Here is a 22,931-nt window from a genome sequence, read left to right as displayed (position 1 = left end):
CTCTCTCTCTCTCTCTCTCTCTCTCTCTCTCTCTCTCTCTCTCTCTCTCTCTCTCTCTCTCTCTCTCTCTGTGTGTCTCTCTCTCTCTGTGTGTCTCTCTCTCTCTGTGTCTCTCTCTCTGTCTCTCTCTCTCTCTCTCTCTCTCTGTGTCTCTCTATCTTCTATGTGTCTCTCTCTCTCTCTCTCTCTCTCTCTCTTGGTCTCTACTTCAAGACAGTGTGGAGTGACTGCTAATGCTGCTCTCACCATGGGTGCCAATGCAAAGACACCCTCTTCCTGTGTGTGTGTGTGTGTGTGTGTGTGTGTGTGTGTGTGTGTGTGTGTGTGTGTGTGTGTGTGTGTGTGTGTGTGTGTGTGTGTGTGTGTGTGTGTGTGTGTGTGTGTGTGTGTGTGTGTGTGTGTGTGTGTGTGTGTGTGTGTGTGTGTGTGTGTGTGCATGCGAATGGCTTGTTCTCTATGTCTGCTTCTCATTCTTCATCTCTTCACCACCTCTCTCTCTCTCTATCTCTCTCTCCCTCTCTCCTCTTTCCTCTCTAAGCCAGATCCATCTCTGTGTGTAAATCATAATAGGAAGTGAGCAGGACATTTAGCTGAGCAGCAGATGTATATGAGAACCTATAAACCCCCTGGAGAGGGAGTGTAGCTGGAGAGGGTGTGTAGCTGGAGAGGGAGTGTAGCTGGAGAGAGTATGTAGCTGGAGAGGGACTGTATCTGGAGAGGGAGTGTAGCTGGAGAGGGTGTGTAGCTGGAGAGGGACTGTATCTGGAGAGGGTGTGTAGCTGGAGAGGGAGTGTAGCTGGAGAGGGTGTGTAACTGGAGAGGGTGTGTAGCTGGAGAGGGTGTGTAGCTGGAGAGGGAGTTTAGCTGGAGAGAGTATGTAGCTGGAGAGGGACTGTATCTGGAGAGGGTGTGGAGCTGGAGAGGGAGTGTAGCTGGAGAGGGTGTGTAACTGGAGAGGGTGTGTAGCTGGAGAGGGTGTGTAGCTGGAGAGGGAGTGTAGCTGGAGAGGGTGTGTAACTGGAGAGGGTGTGTAACTGGAGAGGGTGTGTAGCTGGAGAGGGTGTGTAGCTGGAGAGGGAGTGTAACTGGAGAGGGTGTGTAGCTGGAGAGGGTGTGTAGCTGGAGAAGGAGTGTAACTGGAGAGGGACTGTAGCTGGAGAGGGTGTGTAGCTGGAGAGGGTGTGTAGCTGGAGAGGGTGTGTAACTGGAGAGGGTGTGTAGCTGGAGAGGGTGTGTAACTGGAGAGGGTGTGTAGCTGGAGAGGGTGTGTAGCTGGAGAGGGTGTGTAGCTGGAGAGGGTGTGTAGCTGGAGAGGGAGTGTAACTGGAGAGGGTGTGTAGCTGGAGAGGGTGTGTAGCTGGAGAGGGAGTGTAACTGGAGAGGGACTGTAGCTGGAGAGGGTGTGTAGCTGGAGAGGGTGTGTAACTGGAGAGGGTGTGTAGCTGGAGAGGGTGTGTAACTGGAGAGGGTGTGTAGCTGGAGAGGGTGTGTAGCTGGAGAGGGTGTGTAGCTGGAGAGGGTGTGTAACTGGAGAGGGTGTGTAGCTGGAGAGGGTGTGTAACTGGAGAGGGTGTGTAGCTGGAGAGGGTGTGTAGCTGGAGAGGGTGTGTAGCTGGAGAGGGTGTGTAGCTGGAGAGGGAGTGTAGCTGGAGAGGGTGTGTAGCTGGAGAGGGAGTGTAACTGGAGAGGGACTGTAGCTGGAGAGGGTGTGTAGCTGGAGAGGGTGTGTAGCTGGAGAGGGTGTGTAACTGGAGAGGGTGTGTAGCTGGAGAGGGTGTGTAACTGGAGAGGGTGTGTAGCTGGAGAGGGTGTGTAGCTGGAGAGGGAGTGTAACTGGAGAGGGACTGTAGCTGGAGAGGGTGTGTAGCTGGAGAGGGTGTGTAGCTGGAGAGGGTGTGTAACTGGAGAGGGACTGTAGCTGGAGAGGGACTGTATCTGGAGAGGGAGTGTAGCTGGAGAGGGTGTGTAGCTGGAGAGGGAGTGTAGCTGGAGAGAGTATGTAGCTGGAGAGGGACTGTAGCTGGAGAGGGACTGTAGCTGGAGAAGGTGTGTAACTGGAGAGGGTGTGTAGCTGGAGAAGGAGTGTAACTGGAGAGGGACTGTAGCTGGAGGGGGTGTGTAGCTGGAGAGGGACTGCAGCTGGAGAGGGAGTGTAGCTGGAGAGAGTATGTAGCTGGAGAGGGACTGTAGCTGGAGAGGGACTGTAGCTGGAGAAGGTGTGTAACTGGAGAGGGTGTGTAGCTGGAGAAGGAGTGTAACTGGAGAGGGACTGTAGCTGGAGGGGGTGTGTAGCTGGAGAGGGACTGCAGCTGGAGAGGGAGTGTAGCTGGAGAGGGTGTGTAACTGGAGAGGGTGTGTAGCTGGAGAGGGTGTGTAGCTGGAGAGGGTGTGTAGCTGGAGAGGGTGTGTAGCTGGAGAGGGAGTGTAGCTGGAGAGGGTGTGTAGCTGGAGAGGGAGTGTAACTGGAGAGGGACTGTAGCTGGAGAGGGTGTGTAGCTGGAGAGGGTGTGTAGCTGGAGAGGGTGTGTAACTGGAGAGGGACTGTAGCTGGAGAGGGTGTGTAGCTGGAGAGGGTGTGTAGCTGGAGAGGGTGTGTAACTGGAGAGGGACTGTAGCTGGAGAGGGACTGTATCTGGAGAGGGAGTGTAGCTGGAGAGGGTGTGTAACTGGAGAGGGACTGTAGCTGGAGAGGGTGTGTAGCTGGAGAGGGTGTGTAGCTGGAGAGGGACTGTAGCTGGAGAGGGACTGTAGCTGGAGAGGGAGTGTAGCTGGAGAGGGTGTGTAACTGGAGAGGGTGTGTAGCTGGAGAGGGTGTGTAACTGGAGAGGGTGTGTAACTGGAGAGGGACTGTACTTGGAGAGGGTGTGTAGCTGGAGAGGGAGTGTAACTGGAGAGGGACTGTAGCTGGAGAGGGTTTTTAGCTGGAGAGGGTGTGTAACTGGAGAGGGACTGTAGCTGGAGAGGGACTGTAGCTGGAGAGGGAGTGTAGCTGGAGAGGGTGTGTAACTGGAGAAGGTGTGTAGCTGGAGAGGAACTGTAGCTGGAGAGGGTGTGTAGCCTGAGAGGGAGTGTAGCTGGAGAGGGTGTGTAGCTGGGGGTGGGGGGTAGCTGGGAAGGGGGTGTAGCTGGAGAGGGTGTGTAGCTGGAGAGGGAGTGTAGCTGGAGAGGGTGTGTAGCCTGAGAGGGAGTGTAGCTGGAGAGGAACTGTAGCTGGAGAGGGTGTGTAGCCTGAGAGGGAGTGTAGCTGGAGAGGGTGTGTAGCTGGGGGTGGGGGGTAGCTGGGAAGGGGGTGTAGCTGGAGAGGGTGTGTAGCTGGAGAGTGAGTGTAGCTGGAGAGGGACTGCAGCTGGAGAGGGTGTGTAACTGGAGAGGGACTGTAGCTGGAGAGGGTGTGTAGCTGGAGAGGGAGTGTAGCTGGAGAGGGTGTATAGCTGGGGGGGACTGTAGCTGGAGAGGGAGTGTAGCTGGAGAGGGTGTGTAGCTGGGGGGGGGGGGGGTAGCTGGGAAGGGTGTGTAGCTGGAGAGGGAGTGTAGCTGGAGAGGGAGTGTAGCTGGAGAGGGACTGCAGCTGGAGAGGGTGTGTAACTGGAGAGGGACTGTAGCTGGAGAGGGTGTGTAGCTGGAGAGGGAGTGTAGCTGGAGAGGGTGGGTAGCTGGGGGGGGGGGGGTAGCTGGGAAGGGTGTGTAGCTGGAGAGGGAGTGTAGCTGGAGAGGGACTGTAGCTGGAGAGGGACTGCAGCTGGAGAGGGTGTGTAACTGGAGAGGGACTGTAGCTGGAGAGGGTGTGTAACTGGAGAGGGACTGTAGCTGGAGAGGGTGTGTAGCTGAGGGGGGGGAGGGTAGCTGGGGAGGGTGTGTAGCTGGAGAGGGTGTGTAGCTGGAGAGGGAGTGTAGCTGGAGAGGGTGTGTAGCTGGGGGGGGGGGGTAGCTGGGAAGGGTGTGTAAATGGAGAGGGTGTACATCTGGGGAGGGTGTGTACCTGGGGAGTGTGTGGAGCTGGGGAGGGTCATTAGCTGGAAAGGGAGTATAGCTGGGGAGAGTGTGTAACTGGGGAAGGTGTACAGCTGGGGAGGGTGTATAACTGGGGAGGGTCTGTAGTTGAGGAGGGTGTGTAGCTGAGGAGGGTGTGTAGCTGAGGAGGGTGTGTAGCTGAGGAGGGTGTATAGCTGAGGAGGGTGTGTAGCTACATGCCCCATCTGTATCAAAGGGCTGCTTCTAACCTGCAGCCAGATGGATGGAGTGTTTAGTGATGATCTAAGAGCAGGTGGAGGGTTGTGCTCCCTGCCAGACTGACTGATCAAAGGCTTCACTTCAGGCCTGCTACCTTACTAGACACAGGCTGATCCCCACAGGGATAGAAGAACCAACCAACCCCCCCCCACACACACACACACACGCACACGCACACACACACACACACACAAACACGCACACGCACACACACACGCACACACACACACACAGACAAAAACACACACGCACACGCACACACACACAAGCACACACGCATGCACACGCACACGCACACACACACACACACAAACACGCACACGCACACACACACGCGCACACACACACACAGACAAAAACACACACGCACACGCACACACACAAGCACACACACACACACACACACACACACACACACACACACACACACACACACAATCACACACTGTAACGGTCGTCGGATGAAGAAGGATCGGACCAAAGCGCAGCGTGGTAAGTGTTCATGATTTTTAATTACGCTGAACACTAGAACAAAATAACAAAGTGAGAAACTGAACCGAAACAGTCCTGTCAGGTGCTGAACACTAAACAGAAAACAACTACCCACAAAACACAGGTGGGAAAATGTTACATAAGTATGGTTCCCAATCAGAGACATCGATAGACAGCTGTCCCTGATTGAGAACCATACCCGGCCAAAACAAAGAAATACTACACATAGAAAAATGAACATAGAATGCCCACCCAAATCACACCCTGACCAAACCAAAATAGAGACATAAAAAGCTCTCTAAGGTCAGGGCGTGACACACACAGTCACTTACATTTACATTTTAGAAATCTAGCAGACGTTTATCCATAGTGAATTACAGTGCATTTATCTTAACTCGGTGAGACAACCACATATCACAGTCAACTACTGACACTATAGCTTTACACAGAGGAGGAGGAATACCATATTTTATTGGAAGCACTAGGAGACAGTACTGCACTGCAAGCAGTTCACATGCATTATCGTAAGCTTTAAAGGGGCAATCTGCCAATGGGACATCCATTTTTGGACTTTGAAATGAATGATGAATAGCGATTGATTCTTGAGGAATATAACTTATAACTGCTTCATGAGCTTAGTTCAACTGTGTTACCCTATCACAAACCCAGATATACCCTCATTCAGTACTGAAACCACTGGGCTACTGTACATTAGTGCAGTGTAAGCAGTTCATTTACATGTAGAAATATTTATAATAATGTGATGTGGTTAGAAATGATGTGTAATCAACATTCACATTAGCCCTCCGTCCTCGGCACCGTGGCACAGTTTCAGTAGTCAAGGCTACGGTATATTTTAGCAGGAAATGATTCACTGGTGAGACACAGGGGAAATCTACAGCCCACGGGCTCTCTCTCTCTCTCTCTCTCTCTCTCTCTCTCTCTCTCTCTCTCTCTCTCTCTCTCTCTCTCTCTCTCTCTCTCTCTCTCTCTCTCTCTCTCTCTCTCTCTCTCTCTCTCTCTCTCTCTCTCTCTCTCTCTCTCTCTCTCTCTCTCTCTCTCTCTCTCTCTCTCTCTCTCTCTCTCTCTCACCACAAAGGACAAAGGCATTATAAAACACGTAGCATTATAATTCACCTCAAGTAAGACCTGCGCTTCTAAACCTCACCAGAGGAAACTCTATCTCTTTATCTTGTGTGTCTTATTTCTGCATGGAGAAGGACAGTAGCCCACTCTATTTCCTTCCTCCATCATGCTCACTCAATTTCCCTCCTCCATCATGTTCACTCTATTTCCCTCCTCCATCATGTCCACTCTATTTCCCTCCTCCATCATGTTCACTCTATTTCCCTCCTCCATCATGTTCACTCTATTTCCCTCCTCCATCATGTTCACTCTATTTCCCTCCTCCATCATGTTCACTCTATTTCCCTCCTCCATCATGTTCACTCTATTTCCCTCCTCCATCATGTCCACTCTATTTCCCTCCTCCATCATGTTCACTCTATTTCCCTCCTCCATCATGTTCACTCTATTTCCCTCCTCCATCATGTTCACTCTATTTCCCTCTCCACCATGTTCACTCTATTTCCCTCCTCCATCATGTCCACTCTATTTCCCTCCTCCATCATGTTCACTCTATTTCCCTCCTCCATCATGTTCACTCTATTTCCCTCCTCCATCATGTTCACTCTATTTCCATCCTCCATCATGTTCACTCTATTTCCTTCCTCCATCATGTTCACTCTATTTCCCTCCTCCATCATGTTCACTCTATTTCCCTCCTCCATCATGTTCACTCTATTCCCCTCCTCCATCATGTTCACTCTATTTCCCTCCTCCATCATGTCAACTCTATTTCCATCCTCCATCATGTTCACTCTATTTCCCTCCTCCATCATGTTCACTCTATTTCCCTCCTCCATCATGTCCACTATATTTCCCTCCTCCATCATGTTCACTCTATTTCCCTCCTCCATCATGTTCACTCTATTTCCCTCCTCCATCATGTCAACTCTATTTCCATCCTCCATCATGTTCACTCTATTTCCCTCCTCCATCATGTTCACTCTATTTCCCTCCTCCATCATGTTCACTCTTTATCCCTCCTCCATCATGTTCACTCTATTTCCATCCTCCATCATGTTCACTCTATTTCCCTCCTCCATCATGTTCACTCTATCCCTCCTCCATCATGTTCATTCTATTTCCCTCCTCCATCATGTTCACTCTATTTCCCTCCTCCATCATGTTCACTCTATTTCCCTCCTCCATCATGTCCACTCTATCCCTCCTCCATCATGTTCATTCTATTTTCCTCCTCCATCATGTTCACTCTCTATCCCTCCTCCATCATGTTCACTCTATTTCCCTCCTCCATCATGTTCACTGTATTTCCCTCCTCCATCGTGTTCACTCTCTATCCCTCCTCCACCATGTTCACTCTATTTCCCTCCTCCATCATGTTCACTCTATTTCCCTCCTCCATCATGTTCACTCTATTTCCTTCCTCCATCATGTTCACTCTCTATCCCTCCTCCATCATGTTCACTCTATTTTCCTCCTCCATCATGTTCACGCTCTATCCCTCCTCCATCATGTTCACTCTATTTCCCTCCTCCATCATGTTCACTCTATTTCCCTCTTCCATCATGTTCACTCTATTTCCTTCCTCCATCATGTTCACTCTATTTTCCTCCTCCATCATGTTCACGCTCTATCCCTCCTCCATCATGTTCACTCTATTTCCCTCCTCCATCATGTTCACTCTATTTCCCTCCTCCATCATGTTCACTCTCTATCCCTCCTCCATCATGTTCACTCTATTTCCCTCCTCCATCATGTTCACTCTATTTCCCTCCTCCATCATGTTCACTCTCTATCCCTCCTCCATCATGTTCACTATATTTCCCTCCTCCATCATGTTCACTCTATTTCCCTCCTCCATCATGTTCACTCTATTTCCCTCCTCCATCATGTTCACTCTATTTCCCTCCTCCATCATGTTCACTCTATTTCCATCCTCCATCATGTCCACTCTATTTCCCTCCTCCATCATGTTCACTCTCTATCCCTCCTCCATCATGTTCACTCTATTTCCCTCCTCCATCATGTTCACTGTATTTCCCTCCTCCATCATGTTCACTCTATTTCCTTCCTCCATCATGTTCACTCTCTATCCCTCCTCCATCATGTTCACTCTATTTCCCTCCTCCATCATGTTCACGCTCTATCCCTCCTCCATCATGTTCACTCTATTTCCCTCCTCCATCATGTTCACTCTATTTCCCTCTTCCATCATGTTCACTCTATTTCCCTCCTCCATCATGTTCACTCTCTATCCCTCCTCCATCATGTTCACTCTATTTCCCTCCTCCATCATGTTCACTCTATTTCCCTCCTCCATCATGTTCACTCTATTTCCCTCCTCCATCATGTTCACTCTATTTCCCTCCTCCATCATGTTCACTCTATTTCCCTCCTCCATCATGTTCACTCTCTATCCCTCCTCCATCATGTTCACTATATTTCCCTCCTCCATCATGTTCACTCTATTTCCCTCCTCCATCATGTTCACTCTATTTCCCTCCTCCATCATGTTCACTCTATTTCCCTCCTCCATCATGTTCACTCTATTTCCATCCTCCATCATGTTCACTCTCTATCCCTCCTCCATCATGTTCACTCTATTTCCCTCCTCCATCATGTTCACTCTATTTCCCTCCTCCATCATGTTCACTCTATTTCCCTCCTCCATCATGTTCACTCTATTTCCCTCCTCCATCATGTTCACTATATTTCCATCCTCCATCATGTTCACTCTCTATCCCTCCTCCATCATGTCCACTCTATTTCCCTCCTCCATCATGTTCACTCTATTTCCCTCCTCCATCATGTTCACTCTATTTCCCTCCTCCATCATGTTCACTCTATTTCCCTCCTCCATCATGTTCACTCTATTTCCCTCCTCCATCATGTTCACTCTATTTCCCTCCTCCATCATGTTCACTCTATTTCCCTCCTCCATCATGTTCACTCTATTTCCCTCCTCCATCATGTTCACTATATTTCCCTCCTCCATCATGTTCACTCTATTTCCCTCCTCCACCATGTTCACTCTATTTCCCTCCTCCATCATGTTCACTCTATTTCCCTCCTCCATCATGTTCACGCTCTATCCCTCCTCCATCATGTTCACTCTATTTCCCTCCTCCATCATGTTCACTCTATTTCCCTCCTCCATCATGTTCACTCTATTTCCCTCCTCCATCATGTTCACTCTATTTCCCTCCTCCATCATGTTCACGCTCTATCCCTCCTCCATCATGTTCACTCTATTTCCCTCCTCCACCATGTTCACTCTATTTCCCTCCTCCACCATGTTCACTCTATTTCCCTCCTCCATCATGTTCACTCTATTTCCCTCCTCCATCATGTTCACGCTCTATCCCTCCTCCATCATGTTCACTCTATTTCCCTCCTCCATCATGTTCACTCTATTTCCCTCCTCCATCATGTCCACTCTATTTCCCTCCTCCATCATGTTCACTCTATTTCCCTCCTCCATCATGTTCACTCTATGAGAAAGGAGGAGGATGATAAAGGGAGAGGACAGAGAGAGAGAGAAGAGAGAGAGAGAGACAGAGAGGAGAGTTGTGTTATGTCCCTCGGTTCTGACCTCTAAACAGAGGGTGACACCCCTAGCTTAGTGTTATGTCACATTGGCTGCTCACATCTGACACACCTTCTGAAAAATACTATTTTGTTTTTCAAAAAACAACCTGTACAAATATAAATTCTTCCTTAGATCCTGGAATATATCAGCCCATTCGCTCTGCTACTGAAGCAGACTCCAGGAAACAAGGCATGGCCGACGGACTGGAACCAATAGGAACCCTGTGTTAGGGGAATGCAGCACTGTCAGGGTGGGGATTGTGCTGTGTCAGGTTCTACTACACGACACAGGTCCTTTTACTAAGCAAGAGCAACACTAGGAAACAACGAGTTTGAGTTATCGGAAAACGTCTGTACTGCCAGCTCTACAAATCCTTCCTTCATCTGCTCAGCTACACATAACACACACGTTTAAACTGACTCTACACAGACACACACACGTTTAAACTGACTCTACACACACACACACACACACATTTAAACTGACTCTACACAGACACACACACACACATTTAAACTGACTCTACACAGACACACACACACACATTTAAACTGACTCTACACAGACACACACACACATTTAAACTGACTCTACGCACACACACACTCAGTTGCAGTCATCATATACATCATATACGCTGCCTCTACCCTGCTACCCTGTTTCTCATCCTGATGCCTAGTCACCTCTAGCGCAATGTAAATATGGTGCTGGAACTGACTGACCCAGTATAGTGTATGCTTACTTACTTTCTTGTGTTCAAATTTCTTATTTTTATTTCTTGTGTGTTTTTGTCCTACCTTATGTTATTTTTTGTATTACGTTGATTACTGCATTGTTGGGGTTAGAGCTTGCAGGAAAGGCATTTCACTGTACTTGTGCACATGACATTAAAACTTGAAACATGAAACCAGAAGTTCTACATGAACTTAACTCTTAACTGTGTCCCAAACGGCACCCTAATCCCTATACCACTTCTGACCAGGGCCAATTTGACCAGGGCCCATACAGCTCTGCTCAAATGTTGTGCACTTTGTAGGCCAGAGAATAGGGTGCCCTTTGCGACACAGCCTTATTGTTTAGAATGGTTTTATTAGAACACATAGTTTCTTAGTACAAGAGACTAAAGAGAACAGAACTAATTGTCATGCTCTGAATTCACCCTTTGCTAAGCCCCACCCCCCTTGGTTACTGTTGCAACCTTGGACAACATTTTCCAGGGAAGCCCAATTCAAACACAGGCTAAATCCCCTGACTATGATCTCAAGCTGTGTTTCTCATTCACAATGAAATTAAGCACAGACTACCCCTTGCTAATCAGGAAACTCTTAGGTATGTCATGGTGGACTGTCATTACAATTGCTTAATTGGAACCTGGTAAAAGTCTGTTTGTAGTGTATGGCTCTGAAGTAACTGTCAGCATGCAGTCAAAGCCTAAACCCCTTTTGGAGCTAACTAGTGCTCTCAAATCGTATCCTGATGGCGACAGCAGATGGGAGCTGTATTCTTAACATTACTAACCTAACTAGCTAGCATACAGAAAATAAGTTATACTGTATTAGGTGGCTGGCTCGCTAACATCAGCAATGTTTGGTGGTCAATGAGACTGAGAGCTAACTAACCAGCTGCGATAGCAAACACTAACAAAAGTATCATTTTGGATTGGAAAAATAGTCCATCAGCAGGCTCTGCATTTCTGGAATCACCGTAGCAAGTCCTCCTTGTGCACTGTTAAATGATTTAGCCATTTAAACATGTATTTTTGATGAAAACTCTCAGTTTGTGTCCTAGCCCTCGTTGGCGTTCATGAGATTTAAACGTGTATTTTGGATGAAAACTCTCAGTTTGTGTCCTAGCCCTCGTTGGCGTTCATGAGATTTAAACATGTATTTTGGATGAAAACTCTCAGTTTGTGTCCTAGCACTCGTTGGCGTTCATGAGATTTAAACATGTATTTTTGGATGAAAACTCTCAGTTTGTGTCCTAGCCCTCGTTGGCGTTCATGAGATTTAAACATGTATTTTTAATGAAAACTCTCAGTTTGTGTCCTAGCCCTCGTTGGCGTTCATGGGACTTAAACTTGCGTTTGTCTGAAGTGTCAGACTCAATGTCATTTGCTATCCATTGGAGTGCTGTGATTGGTTGCCCAAAACTCTGGTGTGATGCAACAAAGACTATTTAATCATGACTTTAGACATGAAAAAACCCTGATGCTTTGATCTTGACTCAGTTGATCTTGACTCAGTTCTGAAACATATTAAGCTTGAATAATAACAGGGGCGTTAGTTAAATTTTCCTTCGGTGTCTACAGTGGTGCATTTTCATAACACAACTCTACTTTATTCCCCCTTGGTGAATATCATTTGTATAATTGTATAATTCCACTGTATAATCACAGTATTATATGTATTTCTGTTCATATGTCTGTAAAAAAAAGCCAGAGTGTGTAATGATTTAGCTGATAATCTATATTTCTCCCTGTTTCCCTCAGTACAAAGATCATAAACAGTAATGTTACTTATTATTAAACCCAGAACATTAAACATTACTCATGGTACAAACCTGGTAAAACAGGCACAGCCATAAAAGTCTGTGTTTGAGAGTCTGAAATAATAATCTGTATAAAAATAAATGAACTATCTGTGGTTACTCCCTACAGCCCAGCAGAGCTGTGTATCTCAGGCTATGTTGTGTCAGTCTGGAGCAGCTGGTTTGAATATGTACTGCTGGTTAGCATATTAACACAGTAGTATCATATATTATCATATAGTAGCGTCTTACAAACCCCTCTCTGATTCAACAAAGATGCACTAATACAATGCTGTGAGTTGAGATGGTACTACTAATATGATTCTCCGTTCATTAACAGTGAATTAGAAATGTTAGAATGTAATTATGAGTCTGTATGAAGAGCCAAGACGTCTGTCTGCTTGAGGATGCTGAGCGGTAATCTGAGACATTACCATCATCCATTACTATTTCTCAAAACAACATCATCAACACAAACACATCATGTAAATAGGGTCCATCAACATGCAGAGGGGAATACTGTGGTAATAACAACCTAACTATAGTCACTAGCTCATTGGAAGACAAGTGAATGATCGAACCAAAGCAAATACTGTTAGAGGCCTATATTATCTTTGCTCTAGAATCTACAGTATGGAATATTTCTTCTCTATGTTCTAGAATACAGTATGGGATGTTTCTACTCCATGTTCTAGAATACAGTATGGAATGTTTATTCTCTATGTTCTAGAATACAGTATGGAATGTTTCTTCTCTATGTTCTAGAATACAATATGGAATGTTTCTACTCCATGTTCTAGAATATAGTATGGCATGTTTATTCTCTATGTTCTAGAATACAGTTTGAAATGTTTCTTCTCTATGTTCTAAAATACAGTTTGGCATGTTTCTTCTCTATGTTCTAGAATACAGTTCGGCATGTTTCTTCTCTGTGTTCTAGAATACAGTATGAAATGTTTCTTCTCTATGTTCTAGAATACAGTTTGGAATGTTTCTTCTCTATGGGGTAGAATCTACAGTATGGGATGTTTCTTCTCTATGTTCTAGAATACATTATGGGATGTTTCTACTCCATGTTCTAGAATATAGTATGGCATGTTTATTCTCTATGTTCTAGAATACAGTTTGAAATGTTTCTTCTCTATGTTCTAGAATACAGTTTGGAATGTTTCTTCTCTATGTTGTAGAATACAGTTTGAAATGTTTCTTCTCTATGTTCTAGAATACAGTATGGGATGTTTCTTCTCTATGTTCTAGAATACAGTATGGAATGTTTCTTCTCTATGTTCTAGAATACAGTATGGAATGTTTCTTCTCTATGTTCTAGAATACAGTTTGAAATGTTTCTTCTCTATGTTCTAGAATACAGTTTGGAATGTTTCTTCTCTATGTTCTAGAATACAGTTTGGAATGTTTATTCTCTGTGTTCTAGAATACAGTATGGAATGTTTCTTCTCCATCTTCTAGAATACAGTATGAAATGTTTACTCTCTATGTTCTAGAATACAGTATGGAATGTTTCTTCTCTATGTTCTAGAATACAGTATGGAATGTTTCTTCTCTGTGTTCTAGAATACAGTATGGAATGTTTCTTGTCTATGTGGTAGAATCTACAGTATGGGATGTTTCTTCTCTATGTTCTAGAATACAGTATGGAATGTTTCTTCTCTACGTTGTAGAATCTACAGTATGGAATGTTTCTTCTCCATGTTCTAGAATACAGCATGGGATTTTCCTTCTCTATGTTCTAGAATACAGTTCGGCATGTTTATTCTCTATGTTCTAGAATACAGTTTGAAATGTTTCTTCTCTATGTTGTAGAATACAGTATGGAATGTTTCTTCTCTATGTTCTAGAATACAATATGGAATGTTTCTTCTCTATGTTCTAGAATACAATATGGAATGTTTCTTCTCTATGTTCTAGAATACAGTATGGAATGTTTATTCTCTATGTTCTAGAATACAGTTTGAAATGTTTCTTCTCTATGTTCTAGAATACAGTATGGAATGTTTCTTCTCTATGTTCTAGAATACAGTTTGGAATGTTTCTTCTCTGTGTTCTAGAATACAGTTTAAAATGTTTCTTCTCTATGTTCTAGAATACAGTTTGGAATGTTTATTCTCTGTGTTCTAGAATAGAGTATGGAATGTTTCTTCTCCATCTTCTAGAATACAGTTTGAAATGTTTACTCTCTATGTTCTAGAATACAGTATGGAATGTTTCTTCTCTATGTTCTAGAATACAGTTTGGAATGTTTCTTCTCTGTGTTCTAGAATACAGTATTGAAAGTTTCTTGTCTATGTGGTAGAATCTACAGTATGGGATGTTTCTTCTCTATGTTCTAGAATACAGTATGGAATGTTTCTTCTCTACGTTGTAGAATCTACAGTTCGGAATGTTCCTTCTCTATGTTCTAGAATACAGTTCGGCATGTTTCTTCTCTGTGTTCTAGAATACAGTATGAAATGTTTCTTCTCTATGTTCTAGAATACAGTTTGGAATGTTTCTTCTCTATGTTGTAGAATACAGTATGGAATGTTTCTTCTCTATGTTCTAGAATACAATATGGAATGTTTCTTCTCTATGTTCTAGAATACAGTTTGGAATGTTTATTATCTGTGTTCTAGAATACAGTTTGAAATGTTTCTTCTCTATGTTCTAGAATACAGTTTGGAATGTTTCTTCTCTATGGGGTAGAATCTACAGTATGGAATGTTTCTTCTCTATGTTCTAGAATACAGTATGTTTTCTTTCATGTTGAAATGTTTCTTCTCTATGTTCTAGAATACAGTTTGGAATGTTTCTTCTCTATGTTGTAGAATACAATATGGAATGTTTCTTCTCTATGTTCTAGAATAGAGTTTGGAATGTTTATTATCTGTGTTCTAGAATAGAGTTTGAAATGTTTCTTCTCTATGTTCTAGAATACAGTTTGGAATGTTTCTTCTCTATGGGGTAGAATCTACAGTATGGGATGTTTCTTCTCTATGTTCTAGAATACATTATGGGATGTTTCTACTCCATGTTCTAGAATATAGTATGGCATGTTTATTCTCTATGTTCTAGATTATAGTTTGAAATGTTTCTTCTCTATGTTCTAGAATACAGTTTGGAATGTTTCTTCTCTATGTTGTAGAATACAGTATGGAATGTTTCTTCTCTATGTTCTAGAATACATTATGGGATGTTTCTACTCCATGTTCTAGAATATAGTATGGCAATGTTTAGTTCTCTATGTTCTAGAATTATAGTATTGAAATGTTTCTTCTCTATGTTCTAGAATACAGTTTGGAATGTTTATTCTCTGTGTTCTAGAATACAGTATGGAATGTTTACTTCTCTAGTGTTCTAGAATACAGTATGGGATGTTTCTTCTCTATATTGTAGAATCTACAGTATGGAATGTTTCTTCTCTATGTGGTAGAATCTACAGTATGGCATGTTTCTTCTCTATGTTCTAGAATACAGTTTGGAATGTTTCTTCTCTGTGTTCTAGAATACAATATGGAATGTTTGTTGTCTATTTGGTAGAATCTACAGTATGGAATGTTTCTTCTCTACGTTGTAGAATCTACAGTATGGAATGTTTCTTCTCCATGTTCTAGAATACAGCATGGGATGTTCCTTCTCTATGTTCTAGAATACAGTTCGGCATGTTTCTTCTCTGTGTTCTAGAATACAGTATGAAATGTTTCTTCTCTATGTTCTAGAATACAGTTTGGAATGTTTCTTCTCTATGTTGTAGAATACAGTATGGAATGTTTCTTCTCTATGTTCTAGAATACAGTATGGAATGTTTCTTCTCTATTTTCTAGAATACAGTATGGAATGTTTCTTCTCTATGTTCTAGAATACAGTTTGGAATGTTTCTTCTCTATGTTCTAGAATACAGTATGGAATGTTTCTTCTCTATGTGGTAGAATCTACAGTATGGGATGTTTCTTCTCTATGTTCTAGAATCTACAGTTTGGAATGTTTCTTCTCTGTGTTCTAGAATACAGTATGGAATGTTTCTTCTCTATGTTCTAGAATACAGTATGGAATGTTTCTTCTCTATTTTGTAGAATACAGTATGGAATGTTTCTTCTCTATGTTCTAGAATACAATATGGAATGTTTCTTCTCTATGTTCTAGAATACAGTTTGGAATGTTTATTATCTGTGTTCTAGAATACAGTTTGAAATGTTTCTTCTCTATGTTCTAGAATACAGTTTGGAATGTTTCTTCTCTATGGGGTAGAATCTACAGTATGGGATGTTTCTTCTCTATGTTCTAGAATACATTATGGGATGTTTCTACTCCATGTTCTAGAATATAGTATGGCATGTTTCTTCTCTATGTTCTAGAATACAGTTTGGAATGTTTCTTCTCTATGTTGTAGAATACAGTATGGAATGTTTCTTCTCTATGTTCTAGAATACAATATGGAATGTTTCTTCTCTATGTTCTAGAATACAGTTTGGAATGTTTATTATCTGTGTTCTAGAATACAGTTTGAAATGTTTCTTCTCTATGTTCTAGAATACTGTTTGGAATGTTTCTTCTCTATGGGGTAGAATCTACAGTATGGGATGTTTCTTCTCTATGTTCTAGAATACATTATGGGATGTTTCTACTCCATGTTCTAGAATATAGTATGGCATGTTTATTCTCTATGTTCTAGAATACAGTTTGAAATGTTTCTTCTCTATGTTCTAGAATACAGTTTGGAATGTTTCTTCTCTGTGTTCTAGAATACAGTTTGAAATGTTTCTTCTCTATGTTCTAGAATACAGTTTGGAATGTTTATTCTCTGTGTTCTAGAATACAGTATGGAATGTTTCTTCTCCATCTTCTAGAATACAGTTTGAAATGTTTACTCTCTATGTTCTAGAATACAGTATGGAATGTTTCTTCTCTATGTTCTAGAATACAGTTTGGAATGTTTCTTCTCTGTGTTCTAGAATACAGTATGGAAAGTTTCTTGTCTATGTGGTAGAATCTACAGTATGGGATGTTTCTTCTCTATGTTCTAGAATACAGTTTGGAATGTTTCTTCTCTGTGTTCTAGAATACAATATGGAATGTTTGTTGTCTATTTGGTAGAATCTACAGTATGGAATGTTTCTTCTCTACGTTGTAGAATCTACAGTATGGAATGTTTCTTCTCCATGTTCTAGAATACAGCATGGGATGTTCCTTCTCTATGTTCTAGAATACAGTTCGGCATGTTTCTTCTCTGTGTTCTAGAATACAGTATGAAATGTTTCTTCTCTATGTTCTAGAATACAGTTTGGAATGTTTCTTCTCTATGTTGTAGAATACAGTATGGAATGTTTCTTCTCTATGTTCTAGAATACAATATGGAATGTTTCTTCTCTATGTTCTAGAATACAGTTTGGAATGTTTATTATCTGTGTTCTAGAATACAGTTTGAAATGTTTCTTCTCTATGTTCTAGAATACAGTTTGGAATGTTTCTTCTCTATGGGGTAGAATCTACAGTATGGGATGTTCCTTCTCTATGTTCTAGAATACAGTTCGGCATGTTTCTTCTCTGTGTTCTAGAATACAGTATGAAATGTTTCTTCTCTATGTTCTAGAATACAGTTTGGAATGTGTCTTCTCTATGTTGTAGAATACAGTATGGAATGTTTCTTCTCTATGTTCTAGAATACAATATGGAATGTTTCTTCTCTATGTTCTAGAATACAGTTTGGAATGTTTCTTCTCTGTGTTCTAGAATACAGTTTGAAATGTTTCTTCTCTATGTTCTAGAATACAGTTTGGAATGTTTCTTCTCTATGGGGTAGAATCTACAGTATGGGATGTTTCTTCTCTATGTTCTAGAATACATTATGGGATGTTTCTACTCCATGTTCTAGAATATAGTATGGCATGTTTATTCTCTATGTTCTAGAATACAGTTTGAAATGTTTCTTCTCTATGTTCTAGAATACAATATGGAATGTTTCTTCTCTATGTTCTAGAATACAGTTTGGAATGTTTCTTCTCTGTGTTCTAGAATACAGTATGAAATGTTTACTCTCTATGTTCTAGAATACAATATGGAATGTTTCTTCTCTGTGTTCTAGAATACAGTATGGAATGTTTCTTGTCTATGTGGTAGAATCTACAGTATGGGATGTTTCTTCTCTATGTTCTAGAATACAGTTTGGAATGTTTCTTCTCTGTGTTCTAGAATACAGTATGGAATGTTTGTTGTCTATTTGGTAGAATCTACAGTATGGAATGTTTCTTCTCTACGTTGTAGAATCTACAGTATGGAATGTTTCTTCTCCATGTTCTAGAATACAGCATGGGATGTTCCTTCTCTATGTTCTAGAATACAGTTCGGCATGTTTCTTCTCTGTGTTCTAGAATACAGTATGAAATGTTTCTTCTCTATGTTCTAGAATACAGTTTGGAATGTTTCTTCTCTATGTTGTAGAATACAGTATGGAATGTTTCTTCTCTATGTTCTAGAATACAGTATGGAATGTTTCTTCTCTATTTTGTAGAATACATTATGGGATGTTTCTACTCCATGTTCTAGAATATAGTATGGCATGTTTATTCTCTATGTTCTAGAATACAGTTTGAAATGTTTCTTCTCTATGTTCTAGAATACAGTTTGGAATGTTTCTTCTCTATGTTCTAGAATACAGTTTGGAATGTTTCTTCTCTGTGTTCTAGAATACAGTATGGAATGTTTCTTCTCCATCTTCTAGAATACAGTATGAAATGTTTACTCTCTATGTTCTAGAATACAGTATGGAATGTTTCTTCTCTATGTTCTAGAATACAGTTTGGAATGTTTCTTCTCTGTGTTCTAGAATACAGTATTGAAAGTTTCTTGTCTATGTGGTAGAATCTACAGTATGGGATGTTTCTTCTCTATGTTCTAGAATACAGTATGGAATGTTTCTTCTCTACGTTGTAGAATCTACAGTATGGAATGTTTCTTCTCCATGTTCTAGAATACAGCATGGGATTTTCCTTCTCTATGTTCTAGAATACAGTTCGGCATGTTTCTTCTCTGTGTTTTAGAATACAGTATGAAATGTTTCTTCTCTATGTTGTAGAATACAGTTTGAAATGTTTCTTCTCTATGTTCTAGAATACAGTATGGGATGTTTCTTCTCTATGTTCTAGAATACATTATGGGATGTTTCTACTCCATGTTCTAGAATATAGTATGGCATGTTTATTCTCTATGTTCTAGAATACAGTTTGAAATGTTTCTTCTCTATGTTCTAGAATACAGTTTGGAATGTTTCTTCTCTATGTTCTAGAATACAGTTTGGAATGTTTCTTCTCTGTGTTCTAGAATACAGTTTAAAATGTTTCTTCTCTATGTTCTAGAATACAGTTTGGAATGTTTATTCTCTGTGTTCTAGAATAGAGTATGGAATGTTTCTTCTCCATCTTCTAGAATACAGTTTGAAATGTTTACTCTCTATGTTCTAGAATACAGTATGGAATGTTTCTTCTCTATGTTCTAGAATACAGTTTGGAATGTTTCTTCTCTGTGTTCTAGAATACAGTATGGAATGTTTCTTCTCTATGTGGTAGAATCTACAGTATGGGATGTTTCTTCTCTATGTTCTAGAATACAGTATGGAATGTTTCTTCTCTACGTTGTAGAATCTACGAAGTATGCGTGAATGTTCCTTCTCTATGTTCTAGAATACAGTTCGGCATGTTTCTTCTCTGTGTTCTAGAATACAGTATGAAATGTTTCTTCTCTATGTTCTAGAATACAGTTTGGAATGTTTCTTCTCTATGTTGCTAGAATACAGTATGGAATGTTTCTTCTCTATGTTCTAGAATACAAGTATGGAATGTTTCTTCTCTATGTTCTAGAATACAGTTTGGAATGTTTATTATCTGTGTTCTAGAATACAGTTTGAAATGTTTCTTCTCTATGTTCTAGAATACAGTATGGAATGTTTCTTCTCTATGTGGTAGAATCTACAGTATGGGATGTTTCTTCTCTATGTTCTAGAATACAGTATGGAATGTTTCTTCTCTATGTTCTAGAATACAGTATGGAATGTTTCTTCTCTATGTTCTAGAATACAGTATGGAATGTTTACTCTCTATGTTCTAGAATACAGTATGGAATGTTTCTTCTCTATGTTCTAGAATACAGTATGGAATGTTTATTCTCTGTGTTCTAGAATACAGTATGAAATGTTTCTTCTCTATGTTCTAGAATACAGTTTGGAATGTTTCTTCTCTATGTGGTAGAATCTACAGTATGGGATGTTTCTTCTCTATGTTCTAGAATACATTATGGGATGTTTCTACTCTATGTTCTAGAATACAGTATGGCATGTTTATTCTCTATGTTCTAGAATACAGTTTGAAATGTTTCTTCTCTATGTTCTAGAATACAGTTTGGAATGTTTCTTCTCTATGTTGTAGAATACAGTATGGAATGTTTCTTCTCTATGTTCTAGAATACATTATGGGATGTTTCTACTCCATGTTCTAGAATATAGTATGGCATGTTTATTCTCTATGTTCTAGATTATAGTTTGAAATGTTTCTTCTCTATGTTCTAGAATACAGTTTGGAATGTTTATTCTCTGTGTTCTAGAATACAGTATGAAATGTTTACTCTCTATGTTCTAGAATACAATATGGAATGTTTCTTGTCTATGTGGTAGAATCTACAGTATGGGATGTTTCTTGTCTATGTGGTAGAATCTACAGTATGGGATGTTTCTTCTCTATGTTCTAGAATACAGTTTTGAATGTTTCTTCTCTGTGTTCTAGAATACAGTATGGAATGTTTGTTGTCTATTTGGTAGAATCTACAGTATGGAATGTTTCTTCTCTACGTTGTAGAATCTACAGTATGGAATGTTTCTTCTCCATGTTCTAGAATACAGCATGGGATGTTCCTTCTCTATGTTCTAGAATACAGTTCGGCATGTTTCTTCTCTGTGTTCTAGAATACAGTATGAAATGTTTCTTCTCTATGTTCTAGAATACAGTTTGGAATGTGTCTTCTCTATGTTGTAGAATACAGTATGGAATGTTTCTTCTCTATGTTCTAGAATACAATATGGAATGTTTCTTCTCTATGTTCTAGAATACAGTTTGGAATGTTTATTATCTGTGTTCTAGAATACAGTTTGAAATGTTTCTTCTCTATGTTCTAGAATACAGTTTGGAATGTTTCTTCTCTATGGGGTAGAATCTACAGTATGGGATGTTCCTTCTCTATGTTCTAGAATACAGTTCGGCATGTTTCTTCTCTGTGTTCTAGAATACAGTATGAAATGTTTCTTCTCTATGTTCTAGAATACAGTTTGGAATGTGTCTTCTCTATGTTGTAGAATACAGTATGGAATGTTTCTTCTCTATGTTCTAGAATACAATATGGAATGTTTCTTCTCTATGTTCTAGAATACAGTTTGGAATGTTTATTATCTGTGTTCTAGAATACAGTTTGAAATGTTTCTTCTCTATGTTCTAGAATACAGTTTGGAATGTTTCTTCTCTATGGGGTAGAATCTACAGTATGGGATGTTTCTTCTCTATGTTCTAGAATACATTATGGGATGTTTCTACTCCATGTTCTAGAATATAGTATGGCATGTTTATTCTCTATGTTCTAGAATACAGTTTGAAATGTTTCTTCTCTATGTTCTAGAATACAGTTTGGAATGTTTCTTCTCTGTGTTCTAGAATACAATATGGAATGTTTCTTCTCTATGTTCTAGAATACAGTTTGGAATGTTTATTATCTGTGTTCTAGAATACAGTTTGAAATGTTTCTTCTCTATGTTCTAGAATACAGTTTGGAATGTTTCTTCTCTATGGGGTAGAATCTACAGTATGGGATGTTTCTTCTCTATGTTCTAGAATACATTATGGGATGTTTCTACTCCATGTTCTAGAATATAGTATGGCATGTTTATTCTCTATGTTCTAGATTATAGTTTGAAATGTTTCTTCTCTATGTTCTAGAATACAGTTTGGAATGTTTCTTCTCTATGTTGTAGAATACAGTATGGAATGTTTCTTCTCTATGTTCTAGAATACATTATGGGATGTTTCTACTCCATGTTCTAGAATATAGTATGGCATGTTTATTCTCTATGTTCTAGATTATAGTTTGAAATGTTTCTTCTCTATGTTCTAGAATACAGTTTGGAATGTTTATTCTCTGTGTTCTAGAATACAGTATGAAATGTTTACTCTCTATGTTCTAGAATACAATATGGAATGTTTCTTGTCTATGTGGTAGAATCTACAGTATGGGATGTTTCTTGTCTATGTGGTAGAATCTACAGTATGGGATGTTTCTTCTCTATGTTCTAGAATACAGTTTTGAATGTTTCTTCTCTGTGTTCTAGAATACAGTATGGAATGTTTGTTGTCTATTTGTTAGAATCTACAGTATGGAATGTTTCTTCTCTACGTTGTAGAATCTACAGTAAGGAATGTTTCTTCTCCATGTTCTAGAATACAGCATGGGATGTTCCTTCTCTATGTTCTAGAATACAGTTCGGCATGTTTCTTCTCTGTGTTCTAGAATACAGTATGAAATGTTTCTTCTCTATGTTCTAGAATACAGTTTGGAATGTGTCTTCTCTATGTTGTAGAATACAGTATGGAATGTTTCTTCTCTATGTTCTAGAATACAATATGGAATGTTTCTTCTCTATGTTCTAGAATACAGTTTGGAATGTTTATTATCTGTGTTCTAGAATACAGTTTGAAATGTTTCTTCTCTATGTTCTAGAATACAGTTTGGAATGTTTCTTCTCTATGGGGTAGAATCTACAGTATGGGATGTTCCTTCTCTATGTTCTAGAATACAGTTCGGCATGTTTCTTCTCTGTGTTCTAGAATACAGTATGAAATGTTTCTTCTCTATGTTCTAGAATACAGTTTGAAATGTTTCTTCTCTATGTTCTAGAATACAGTTTGGAATGTTTCTTCTCTATGTTCTAGAATACAATATGGAATGTTTCTTCTCTATGTTCTAGAATACAGTTTGGAATGTT

The 22,931-nt window shown here is 40.6% G+C and overlaps 1 protein-coding gene across 1 annotated transcript; it reads right to left on the bottom strand.

The window, feature by feature from the left end:
* Nucleotides 1–586: 586 nt before the first annotated feature.
* On the bottom strand, nt 587–6,812 carry LOC139563182 (uncharacterized). The gene is made up of 4 exons (XM_071381519.1): nt 6,522–6,812; nt 3,980–4,220; nt 1,682–3,602; nt 587–983 (listed from the first exon to the last, which is right to left on the bottom strand). Exons 1-4 carry the CDS (start codon nt 6,810–6,812, stop codon nt 587–589), a joined length of 2,850 nt encoding a protein of 949 aa, XP_071237620.1.
* Between the last annotated feature and the right edge of the window lie 16,119 nt (nt 6,813–22,931).

This window comes from Salvelinus alpinus, chromosome 33 (genome assembly GCF_045679555.1).
Source record: "Salvelinus alpinus chromosome 33, SLU_Salpinus.1, whole genome shotgun sequence".
NCBI lineage: Eukaryota > Metazoa > Chordata > Actinopteri > Salmoniformes > Salmonidae > Salvelinus > Salvelinus alpinus.
Note: the sequence above shows the minus strand (reverse complement) of the source record. Positions and strands in the feature narration are given on the sequence as shown.

Bases quoted from the DNA above. Each gene is read 5' to 3' on its own strand.
- LOC139563182 (XM_071381519.1), bottom strand. From the start codon at position 6,812: ATGATGGAGGAGGGAAATAGAGTGAACATGATGGAGGAGGGAAATAGA. The intron at 3,603-3,979 runs GTACACACCCTC...CACCCTCTCCAG, and splicing joins CAGCTCCACACACTCCCCAG to CTACAGTCCCTCTCCAGTTA. The intron at 984-1,681 runs GTTACACTCCCT...CTCCCTCTCCAG, and splicing joins CCAGCTACAGTCCCTCTCCA to CTACACACCCTCTCCAGCTA.